We start from the raw sequence: 12,518 nt of genomic DNA, 5'->3' as shown, positions 1-12,518 counted from the left end.
CCAGGGGGGTATATTAAAATAACAATCACGAAGTCAAGAAAGTCAAAAGTATCCACAAACAAAAAACAAAAAACAAAACAGCCAGCGCGTGAACAAACCAGGATTTGAAAAACAGGTACAAATGTAATATATGCAGAAAGGTATCTTCTATGTATGGTTCAAGCAATACAAAAGAGTATTCACACAAAACTAGTATGAGAAGGTTAAGAGAGCCAGATAACACACAGCAGGATACGGCGAATAGAAGTTGTGACCGGAGCCGTGAGGTACCATATATTACACGGAAATGGAGACATAACACGGAGACGGGCGGCAAGCAATCATATCGCTACCAATCACGCCTGACGGATTTGATAGTTTAGAATCCAGTGGAGAACGGACGGAAGAGGAGACCATCATCCTTGTGTTTCGAAGGCTTCGGGGTCGATCCAGGAATACATGCTCCTCCACGGAAGGCTCTATCGGCGGCAGCAATCCACAGCTTGGTCATATCAAGGACCATATCGCGCGTCTGCCAGATCCGGCAACCGGCGGCCTCGTAGACGAACTGGAGGGGAACTCGCTTCTCGTCCTTGGGATCAACAGCGTTGCGGTAATTGACGCGGGCACCCTGGCCATCTTGCACAGTTCGGGCCAAGATATATTTCCCGGTTCGGTAAATTTCGCCCAAATCAGAACTCGCCCATTTGCGCCTTTCCTGGGGATAGGCGTAGAGCTCAAAGACCATTGAAATCGTCTCGTAGATTCGCTGGTAGGTAAGGACTTGAGCGCCTTTAACACCACCAACAGCTTGCATAGGTCCCTCGCGGGGACGTCCGCCAACAGCAATGGTTCTAACGCCAGCCCTCTGCATCAGGTTGGCGAATAGGGCGCAGGTTGATCCACAAGTGCCATCAGTGAGGAGGACCATGTCATCCGGTTTGAAAACTTCCCTACCCGCGTTGGCGCGGTCCAAATAACCAGTTACAACAATTCCACCTGACCCTCTTCGGCTAGTGTCTTCGTTGTTCATGTCCCAGCGTGCCGGATGGCTGAATTTATACCCACCCTCCACTTCGTCAGGGCCGTAAAAATCATCCCAGGATTCAAACTTTTTGTTTTCAATATCAACGTAGGAATCAAGGTCGTAAATGCCATCCCTCTCATTCCTGTCGCCGGAGGTCTCCTTCCCGTCGTTGAGCATGGCTTGGACCTTGGTTCCAATGATGTCAAGCTGTTCGTGAGCGCGGATATTAAACGCATCGTCTATTTTGCCGTTTGGAATGAGCTAGAAAGAATAGGTCAGTTATATATCCTAGAATGCACCCCAAAGACCAGAATTATTGCTAACGTACCTGTTTGAACATATCATAGCCCAGTAGAATCGTTCCACCTCCGTTGCCGGTAACGTCAACAATCAGCTTCTTCTTTCCCGCCTTCTTGCATTCAGACAGGAACTTTTCAATAGTATCTTGGAATGCAATACTTCCGCTGGCACCTTGTCCTTCGAAGGAAGAGGCGGACAAAACAGCGACGTCGCCGTATTCGCCGTCAAGGAAGTAGCCTGCAAGATCCCCACCCGCCTTATCGACAACTGGATCGGGATAAAGGGGTCGCGGGTTTTCGGAAGCGCGGGGCGCCACTTCCGGGGTGATGGGGGCGGCCTTCCAAGTATCTTCTCTCTTCGACTTTTTGAATGGCAGTCCAAGTTTAGAGCTGCAGAATTTCTTGTAGAAGCTCTCTCCATCCACGACATCGGTAAACGGAACGGTAAACGATGCCCTGTTCTCATACTCGGTGACAGTGCCATTTTCGAATTTGAAGGTGACAGTGGGCCCTGTGTAGACGCCAGATTGGCCATAGAATCCGCCATATCCTCCATTGGTATCGGTTGGGATGTTCCAGAAAAGATCATTGTAGAGCGCGTCAGGATCTTGGGTTGAGCCCTCGAGGGACAGTTTTTTCAGCCATTCAACAGCATCTTGGCCATCGATCTCTTTAATCGGAGAAGGAGTGAATTTGGGATCAGTAGTGTTGAGGTCGACTGGATTAAGAGCTTAGTATCAAATATTACGAAAGGCGGTTGAATAGACTATATGTATGAGTTGACTCACAGTAAGAGTAGATTTTCGGGAGACTCTTTCCATCGTTCGAGGCCGAGACAAGAGGTCCAGCCCTGCTGCGGCGGAATCGGAAAACGCTGGCGGCGTCGAGTTGCAAGTTGAAGTGGCCATCATGTGTCGTCCTTGCCAGAGCAGCCAACTCACTTTGGAACTCGAATTCATTCTTGTACTTGCCCTTAGAAACCTTATTACGGATCTTTGCCAGCTCACCAACTAGGTCTGACGCCGGTAGCAGATAGCCAGTCGGGGGTTCCTTGAGGAAGTCTATCGTGCTTTGCCATTTCCAGAACGAAGTCAGGCCATCCACTAATCGACGAGCATCGCCTCTATTGATCGGGACGGTTACCAAGCAGTCATGGGCGAGCTTTGCAGATATAAAGAATGGACCTAATGAGCGGCACAGTAGTTAGTGAGTGATTGGCTAGGCGGGGCACACACAGGAGAGCGTATTGAACGGAGGTTGCTCACCGTTGGCATCCTCAGCGAACTGTTTCTCATATGCGTCGGCCACTTGTTTGCAAGGCTCAACTGTTCGTTTCTCTAATGTATTAGCATTGGAGGAAGATTGGCCAAGTCCCACAGAAGCCACTGCCAACAGGGACAGGGACGTGAAGATGTGTCCCAGGCCCCTCATCCTGAGAAGTCGGAGTGGCGTTGAGATATATTACTTCGTTTAAGCACTATTGAGAAAAGAGATTGAACGAAAACAGCAAAACAAATAAGTAAAAAGGAGAGAAGACGCAACAAATGAAAATTATTGAAATCGACAAGAGGGGAAATCTCCTCGAACGAACGAACGAACGAACGGACACACCCCCTAAATAGAGACAGGGGAGAGGGAAGGGTGAGATAAATGAAATGGAAGAAGAATGATTGAAAAAGGAAACGGAGGCTCCCCTCATATAACGCTCTCGTCGCCTGCTGCTGGAGGAATGATGTGCAGCTTGTGGAGCAAACTACGAGCGGTCCACCAGGCTACCAGCTGCACTGGTTGTCCCATCCATCCATGGATGCCACAGCCCTCCCTCCGGTTTCCATGCCAAAATATCTTCGGATCAGCCATAAAGGATCTTTGCCATTGGCGGGCAGCTGAAAGGAGCGGAGCGGGCTAAAAACCCATAACACGCCCTCTTCTGGTCTGCTGGGCGCAGGCCAAACCAGCGCATTATGCGAACAGCCTCCCGAGGTACTAAGGTCGCAAGCGGCTAGCTTCCCCAAACCCCAAACGAGGGGCCAACAATGAGAGAATAAGCTAAGAGATTAAAGTGCGATTGTGATAGGCGCCACTTGGTGAATGAAACGTCGTTGCGGGTCCCCTTGCCTCATGGTTGGAGCTGGGCTCAGTCTGGGTTGTGGGCAGGACCCCCACATGGGCGCAGGCTTTGCCAGCTCGCGCAGCACCATGACAGAGGCTAATTAATTAGCGAGATAGCTAAATGCTTCAGCTGTCTTTGCTGCAACATGAATGGTGGGAGTGGTGGAAGTGGTGGTTTAAAAATAGGAACATGAGTCGGCGTTGTGGCGTCCCCTCACTAACTCAACTGGTCGTTGTGACCGGAGGCTGGGATGGGCGGCGCTCTGAAACTGCGCTTGTCGGTCACTTAACCACCACTCCTCAGCATCGTCTTTGCTTGGAAGAAATATCTGTGAGGAAGAAGAGAATAGCGAAGATCAAAACTACAGTTTTCGGCAAAGAAAAGCTCCATCTAGAGAAAGTTTAGTCGATTGACTGTGCCGAAAGTTTCCAAATGTTTCCTTGCGAAGCCCCTGAATATCTACCGCACGTGACGTATATGTGTCCAGTTCCAAGGTTTCTTACTCCGTACCTAATCTATACATAGTAAAAGCGATGAACATGGGGCAAATATGGGCCAAAAAATACACATATTCCGTTCACAATTGGCATGCCCATCTCCGCATTGTTAGCAACCCTCTCACTTTTGGAAAGAGAAGAAATGGAAGACAGGATATTGTTTTGTTAAGCTGTGGATGTTTAGGCGCCTGGGTTACCTAGCGCTGCCAATCACGAGAAGCACGACACTATCGTAGTTTATCGCAATATTATTTCTTTGTTCTCTTGTTGATCCTGCTCCCACACTGTGAATACGTCTTTCCTCTTCGCTACGGATGTTTGAATGTCGATATCTCTGTCTCCCGTTAAAAAGCATACGGCTTCATACCTGCACGGAGGTGCGTGTTAGCTGGATGTTTAGAAGTCCCGGAAGATGCATAAACCACGCGCCCCTACGGAAATTCCATGTGCTCTAATGCAGTCCACCGACCTGAGCAAACGAGCAATGCTTGTTCCACCTCGCCAGTCAGCTAGCTAGCTAGTTTGTGGATGTTTGCAGATTAACATGCCCCCATGCTGGTCACTCTGCGTACGCTTTTCAGCCCCGAGTGCAAAGGATGTTCTGTACAACGAATGGCTATCTGTTCCCGAATTCTAACATCTTCGGAGAGATAAGTCAGAATACCCAAAAAGCCGCCGGGGATTCCCTCTCATATCATATGTGCACGTCAACCCATCCTCCTACATGCTCCTCTGAACTTAGCGGGAGGACTGTGTAGAAGGCACAAGTACGGAGTTAGTTGCGAATGATGGCTAAATGCCGCTACAGCGGGTCAACCACTACCTACTACGTACAGGAGAGAAATGATATCATCCCTACTGGCTTCTCTTTGTTTTGATGCCCACCGAGTCTTCAACACTTGACGCTGGCGGCCGTCAGAAAGCCGAAAAAAGACGAAAATCGGAACAGGCAACTCAGATCATAGCAGGCATGGCACCTCTACCTGTTTGATATATATATATGTATATATTTGGCGGCAATAAGACAAGTAGAGGCGTGTAGTTTGTATTATTGAGACTCAAAGTGATGTCTAAATTGAGAAACAAACAATATTTGCGGGATGCTCACAGAGAGAGCACTATTAGACACGGGGTGTCTTGTGTCATTCTTGCTAGGTACCCGTCTCATGGCTTCATGTGCAAGTTTCCAGTCGGCATGATGCGGGCTTTTTATGTACAATGCGCCAGAACAAGCTTTATATGCGTATTTCTGTCCGGTGTAGCAAGCGGTCCCAACCCAGGACCACTGGCCCACTCCCATACATTCAACACCCGATTAGAGTCTTGCTCTCCTACCCATGATCGAGTTTTATTCTAGGTATCAAAGAGGGGAGAAAGGGGGAAGAAAAACATGTGCAACTTCGGAGGAACGATGTTATATAACGTGGGCTTCATTCCAACAAGAACCTTTACTATAGGGACAAAAAATTAATAATAATAATAACAATAATAATAATAATAATAATAATAATAATAATAATAGCAGGTAATGACGAGATCCTCCGATTAGCCCGCGAACAATTTAAAACAAAGGAATGCATCGCCACACAAGATCATGCACCTATCCGTAGCTGCAGATTGTAGTTGTAAACCCTTGAGCTTTTCATCAATTAACCCAAAGGCAATGCAATAAATCTTGAAATCATGCCATGGCGAAAATGAAGACAACGAGAGGGGAGAAGATGGGTGCAAGAAATGTTCATTCCACTCTCACCAAGCCAGCTAAAATTGGCCTTCCTTCTCTTCTCGACCCCCCTACCCTATCCCGAACACAGCCTACCTGACATACGGAGTATAGGTAGCTGGATAACGTAGTTTTCCTTTGGCTTCTTTAGTTGATTGATAATTTAATTGGCAGCGACTGTCCCCGGAATGGATTTTTTACGACTTTTATTTTCCATAGCCATCAGGGAACTCCAATGATACAAGTGACCTCAAGCGCGATATGGATGAGCCTCATCCACCTAGGTGCTTCATAAGCACTCCTTCCTGCTATAAATTATATATGGCATAATTAATGCGCTTTTTTTTTTTTTTTTTTTTTTTTTTTTTTTTTTTTTGGCCGGTACAGCTGGATCGGGCCACAGGAAGATCTCCTCGACAGTACATTGCTTCCTTAAGTTGGTGAGTTGGTGGAGCCTAAATGGTGTGCAAGTTGGTAAGTGGGGTAGAGTGTGCTATCAAGAAGAAAAAAAAAAAAAAAAAAAAAGGAAGTCCAATTTATATATATATATACATGTGTTTGTGTGAGTGTGTGTATACATGCCAACTGAAAAACAAAAAATGAAAATGAAACGGACAAAAAGCGTAGGCAGTAAATCGAAAGGAAACAGAAAATGAAATACAGTGCAGTGAGAACTGGGTAGTGGGGTGAACGAAAATTAAAAGAATAAATGGTCTAGAAACGGAGGCAGGAGGAGCGAAAGAAGAGAGACGACGGGTAAGCTAAAAAGGGAAACTTACTAAATGATGTAGCCTAACACTTTGAAAAAACAAAAGGGAAAAATGCAATCGTAGTAGCAGCATGGAGGACGAAGAAGAGAAGAGGATGGAAGCTAAGAAATGCCGTAATTACAAATGGGGTAGAAAAGGGAAGGATAGGGAAACATGCAATTCAATATTCTAAAGGGAAATGTTCTAAGAAATGTTAGTCCCAGTACTTACTAAAAGTGTCACAGGTCAAAATGGAAAATAGAAAAGGTATTAAAACGGGTTTATAAACGCGTGGGAAAAAGAGAGAAGAAGAAAAGAAAATGAATGTTGATTGTCCGAGTATGTGTGGTGGTGACACAGTCGAACGATTAATTGCTACAAGTAATACCACCTGTTAGTATGAATGATATAATAAAACAAGGAAGTGAATAGGAAAGCTTACTATATTTCCAAAGGAGATATCTGGTCGAGAGTGTATAGCCAGTTCCCTCCTTGTTCTTCTCGCTCTAGCCTGTGCCATGAAACTAAGGGTTAGTTCGCTGTTTTCCTAAATGTTTTGTTTTTTACTCGGCTGTGAAAGATCACCACTACTAACCATTCATATGGCCAAACTATGAGATGGCCTTGTACTAGATTCATCAACTCCTCCGCTTCAATTTTCGATATAATATCGTCAGAAGCATGGAATTCCCGCCGCGAACTACGAGTCGTTGCTCTCCGTCTCCGCCTCTGGGACGTTGAGGCGGTTGGTTGTAGGCTACCTTCAACCCGTCTCTGCGGGCTCTTCTCCGCCTCAGGGAACGATGCCGTCGCGCCGTCCAAATTCTGGCTAGACTGCGAAAATTTCGTCTCCACCGTCTTCAATGGGTCTTTTTCTCCCTGGGATGTACCGGTCTCCTGATGAGAAAGTTCGAGCCTATTCCTCTCGATCTGCGCTTTATTTGCTTCTGAGGCCCAGTGTCTCAATTCCTCTTGGGTAGCTAAGGTTTCACTTTTAGCTGGATTCAGGACCTTTTCCTTCAAATCATTTCCCATCTTTTCGGCTTTGGCAAGATGATTAGGGATCTCTGCAGTGCCAGGAGGATCTGTCATTTTGGTAGCTTCCGGGTGAGTTTTGGCTTCGTTGGGTTTGGTTTCATAGCTGCTCTGGCCCTGCATATTAGCGAAGCGTTCCGCATAGGCAATATATTCTTTGTATTCTTTCCATGTTTTGACCTCGTTATCGGGCATGCAGCGGAAAACACTGCGATACAACTTTGTGTTGTTTTCAGCTATGGTTTGCCAAATATCCAAATAAAAGGAATCACTCAGAGGGTCCCTCATGCAGTCTTTGTCAACGATGGGGCGGTTTATTTCAGACGAGAACAAATGCGTTGTGTTAGGATGATCCTGAGCAGCTTGTTGTGAAGGATCATCACCATTGCTTGATGAATCATGAACCGTAGGTTGGGTGGACGGTCTGGAGCCGGAGTCGCTTTGGCCAAGGCCCTGTGCTGTAGGCAGTGGAACGTCCCCATGCTCGTTATGATCTCCAGTCCGAGATGGCGGTTCTTTGCGAGCTCCAGATTGTCCCCTTTGGGTTTGAGTATCTCCAGGTGATCCCGGGACAAGGAATTCCATCCTATCATCCACAATGAACGAGTCACGACCATCACCATGACCAGCCTCCTGAATGATCTTCATTTGGTCAATTCCATGGCCCTCCAGATCCTTCTTGTGGTCCTCATTCCTCATTATTCTCGAGTCCTGGGTGAGCTTTTTGTTACTCTTAAGATTGGGGTTGTTCGCCTGTTCCCAATCAACATCGTGGTTGAAGCTACGCATTTCCTCCGATCTAGCAAGGAATTCATCCTGTATTCGGTGTCTTCGCTCTAATAACTCTCTTTCGCCTTGTTTTTCGGTAGCCTCGTCAAAATCACGATCGAGCATCTCGTCGCTATGGTTATAAGGACCGTTTGGTTCGCTCCGCGCATTCGTTTGGCCAGTTTCAGCTTCGGCTTCTAACGCTTGTTCCATAATTTCATCGACGTCTATACCAATGTGCTCTCTCATAAGCCGCATCCGAAAAGTGTGAGGGAAACGGCCAACAAGGTACGGATTTCCTCCCATGATGGACCACAGCATGTCGGTATCGCGAACGATTGCAGCGCACTCAGAATCTCTCGAGCCAAGCATAGAACGTTCGTTGATATTAGCAGAGCCAATTATCGCAGCTCTATCATCAACAATCATGCACTTGGCATGGATATACAGCTGTTCTGTGACTAAATGTTTCCCGGGCCCGATCTTTCCCCATGACCTCAGGCTGAAGAATTGGATGTAGTCTTCCGGCTCAATACCAGCTGCTCGAAGTCGGCCAAAGATGGATGTCTCTCCGCGACATATGCTTCGATATTGACATTGCATGATTAAACGAACGCTAGTGCCTCCTTCCGTATCAACCTGATTTTGGAAACCAGGCATGAGAGGTATCAGGATCACAGCCCGCCAATCTTCACCTTTGCTAGCTGCTCTAATAATTCGTTCCACGAGAGCATCCCCAATAAGATTTTCAATCTTCTTCCCTTCAATTTCACAACTAGTAATAAAAAACTGGTTTTCTATGTAAACGAAATGATCCGACTGCTCAATCAACTTAACATATGCATTCATAATGCTGTGTTCAGTCACATCAGGCGTTCCGGTTGACCAAGTGCTGCTTGAACGAAGAATCTGAACCTCGCACGTGCCATCGAGACCAAGGGATTCCAAGTCCGCAGGATCAAAATCTGGCGGAGGGAGCAAGAACGGAGTTGGACGAGTTGGCTTTCGTTGCCGTAGAATGTAATTCCACCGTTGAACAAAGTGCCTAGTCAGATCACGAGCCGGCTGTCCTACCACATGCATGGCAACGTCATGCCATGGCATTCTAGGAATGACCTCGCGGTCATACATTTCTTCATACGGTTTGTCGAGATCATAGAAATCCTGAATTCTCGGGTTCGAGTAATCCTTCCCTGGCCAGAGCTGGCAATGATCGGCATCTTTAGGCACATCAGTCAGTTCAAACCCTGTCAATTTATCATCTGTAAGAAGATGCTGTGGAGTATCCCATCTCCCAAAGCAAAGATCAATGCCTCCAATAAATGCGAGGGTATGGTCAACGAGGCATAGCTTTTCATGGTGAGCCCAGAAAAACGTGTTTTGTCTAAACTGGTTGGGGGATCTTTGCACAAAGATATTCGGATGCAAATCTAGCAACGAAAACTTGGAGTACTCCGAGTCAATAGGGATGGCAGAGTTGATGTTTCGATACATTATAACAAAAACCTTGACACCCTCCTGCGCTTTCTTCTGAAGCAATCTATCGAGTCTCCATTTCTGGCTAATAGCAGCTGGTCGCCGCATGTAGAGTTCGGGACTCAACCACCAGTCATGGATGTAAATGACGTCCTTGGCCTGGTTTATGGCGCGAGACACCACCCACATATAGTCACGGCCATCGACCAACCACTGAGCGAAGCAGTTCGGACGTACGGGGGCAAAGCTATCGAATCGATTAGGTTTGGACCAAGGTGTGGTATCCACCATAAATCGAATCGAATCTTCAAACTGATGCAATTGACGCTCATTTCGAGCAAGTAATCTCAGCTTACGTTCAGAGTTTTGAAGTTTCAGCGTATGGTGTTGTGGATGTGCGGCCGACTCCTTCGCGGACCGAGCCAATTGTTTGGGTTTTTGGTCACGCAGCCGTACTTTCTGGGGCTGAATTTGGAAGAAAGGGTCTACCAAAAAGACGTCGTAGATGTTCATTTCTTCAGGCGAATCAACACAAACGACATAGCTATGCCGTACCAAGAACCACTTCGGCGAGTGTCGCGATTTTATCATGGAAGGATTCAGTGCTTTCCGAAAATCTAGTCCTTTAGAAGACTGAATAACGAGGAAACCCTCCTTGCCATGATAGCTCCCCTCCGATGCCAACCGAACACCCAGTGCTGAAAGTTCCAAAAATTTGCAAAGTCTGTTGCTGTCAGGGCGGAAAATAAGGAAACGGATCATTTGTTGGAGATAGATCTCAAGCTTCTTCCGTTGGCGCTCCGGGTACGATTCCTTTTTCACACCCGCGATGGACGCAGCGCGCGTAACGCCTGGCTCCAGGGCTCCTGAGGCAATGCTCTCTGCTGGAGCAGTCAAACTCGACCGTCTCCGGGGGAGTCCTAGTGATGAGCGTCGCTTCTTTTTCTTTGTTGATCTTTCATTCCCACTTGTACCATCCCCTGCAGTTTCATAACCTCCCTCATCTGCTTCCTCTTCCCCTTCACTCTCCAAGCCCCGAACACCGCGCAGGTAAGGGAAAGCGCTTCTCGGGAAATGTGGAAGAGGGTGCGTTGAGTCGTGGGCTTTGAGCTGAATATACCTCCTGGTCCCAATTTGGAGTTTATACTTTATGTGGAGGTTGGCGAAATCCCTGAGAGTTCTGTTAATTACCCACTTCATTCGTGTCATCCCACTGCCATACTCCAGCTCTATTCGGAAGATCAAATGGCGATCACTTGAGTGTGGGTCGAATTTGCTGTCCGTGATATGAACTTTCAGCTGTTCGAGGAGAATAGGGATACGTCGGCTTCCATGCTCATCTCTTTGGAACATACTTGCCAACAAAAGAGCAGCAGGGATGCCAGAGGTAAGCTCCGCAAGCAGCTCGGCAGACTTGACGTGGTCTACTGTGGTTTCAACCTTTTTGCGTTGCCCGATCATTTTTAGTCCTGCTTTGATCTGTCGCCATTTCTGGGCGCTAAGGCTTGAACCACGTTCTCCTTTGTGTCGTCTCCATGTTGCTGTAAGACCCTCACCATGGTCTGACTGGCCCCCAATTCCAGTTAACCGTCGAAAATTACTTAGCCTTTTCTCATCTTGAGAACTTCGACCTTCAGGCCGAGCTGGGCCACTATAACTTAACCCGCGGGCGCTATGTAGCCATCCGTTTCGTCTTCTCCACATATTATCGCGTTTTAGCCTTTCTCGACCTTCGTCTTCAGAAACACCATCACGTGTCGGAGGGGTCATGGCGATTGGGTCAGTCCTGCGAGAGAAATGGCCTCCGAAGAAATTGTCGCCATGTGTATAGGAGGCATTTGGTGGGAAATGCGACCGCGCGCTTGACTTCGGAGTCGCAGGAGCCGTATGAGACCCCGAACCGGGTGGTCTGCGAGTTTTCCGCTTCCTTTTCGGGATACCACTCGCTTGTTCCCCAGAACTGGATTCGGCATCAGCATCCATCTCGCTTCCTTCCTCCTCAAGAGTGTTCGGAAAACGGAATTCCCCTCTTTCAGATCCTGGAGTAGCAGTATCGCCAGGTGGTCTGGGTTCCACGGATTCGTCTCCAAAGGTTAGGCCACTGGCAGTGCGGGTATGCGTAGGGAAGGGAGGGGAGGCGGCGAATGCCTTCAGTTTTGAAAACAGTGACGAATGCAAGCGGCGGTCTTTTGAGAATTGGTCTCCATCTTCTGGCCCTATAGAGGAAGTCCTTGAATGTGATGCTCCCACTCCCTCAGTGTCCGAAGCGGCTCGAGCGAACTGGACGCTCCGACGACCTTGTGGAGTTGAGGAACCTTGTGGCCTCTGCTGTTTTGCCTTCACAGATTTATCTGATGCGTTTCGCGAGGGAACGGAATCAGGCTTAGCCCGAGCGGGTATGTCTCCTTGGCGTCCCGTAACACCCCTATCACCAACAGTGTCAATATCACGGTCGGGCTGCCTGGAGCTGGAAGGCTCAAATCCTGTGCCCAACGCTACTCGTTTGCTGGAGACCCCATGTGTCTCATTGATTCCATTGATAGCATCTTTCTTGGAGACGCTATATTGTGGCGTTTCGTCATCCAAAGGGGGAGTGAAGCTCGCCTCCTCTGTAGAAACATCGTGGGGAACCATAATCATGAGGTTCTGCGGAACGCTCGATCGTCGTAGTGATGATGATTGCTGAAGTCCCTCTGCCATCCATGGAGTTGAGTCCTCCCCCATTGTGACAGACTCTATATAATAGCAAACAAGGGTTATTGTCAGGGTCTCTGATCTTTCTTTAAGTGGCCAAACAACGGGAGAGGGCGATAGACACATACCAGCTAAAAGTAAGAGCTAAAGTAATTCGG

General features: G+C 47.6%; 2 protein-coding genes across 2 annotated transcripts; both read right to left on the bottom strand.

Moving 5' to 3' along the window:
• Positions 1-358: 358 nt before the first annotated feature.
• BDCG_05369 (uncharacterized protein) lies at positions 359-2,736 on the bottom strand (the record flags this gene model as incomplete). Its single annotated transcript, XM_045421037.1, has 4 exons — positions 359-1,267; positions 1,335-2,023; positions 2,094-2,489; positions 2,571-2,736. The coding sequence occupies 4 exons, from the start codon at positions 2,734-2,736 to the stop codon at positions 359-361; spliced, it is 2,160 nt and encodes a 719-aa protein (XP_045277013.1).
• A 4,019-nt stretch (positions 2,737-6,755) lies between these two features.
• BDCG_05368 (phospholipase D) lies at positions 6,756-12,390 on the bottom strand (the record flags this gene model as incomplete). The annotated part of the gene is made up of 3 exons (XM_045421036.1): positions 6,756-6,762; positions 6,830-6,898; positions 6,983-12,390. The coding sequence occupies 3 exons, from the start codon at positions 12,388-12,390 to the stop codon at positions 6,756-6,758; spliced, it is 5,484 nt and encodes a 1,827-aa protein (XP_045277012.1).
• Between the last annotated feature and the right edge of the window lie 128 nt (positions 12,391-12,518).

The sequence above is a fragment of the Blastomyces dermatitidis genome (assembly GCF_000003525.1).
Source record: "Blastomyces dermatitidis ER-3 genomic scaffold supercont1.5, whole genome shotgun sequence".
Classification (NCBI taxonomy): domain Eukaryota; kingdom Fungi; phylum Ascomycota; class Eurotiomycetes; order Onygenales; family Ajellomycetaceae; genus Blastomyces; species Blastomyces dermatitidis.
Note: the sequence above shows the minus strand (reverse complement) of the source record. Positions and strands in the feature narration are given on the sequence as shown.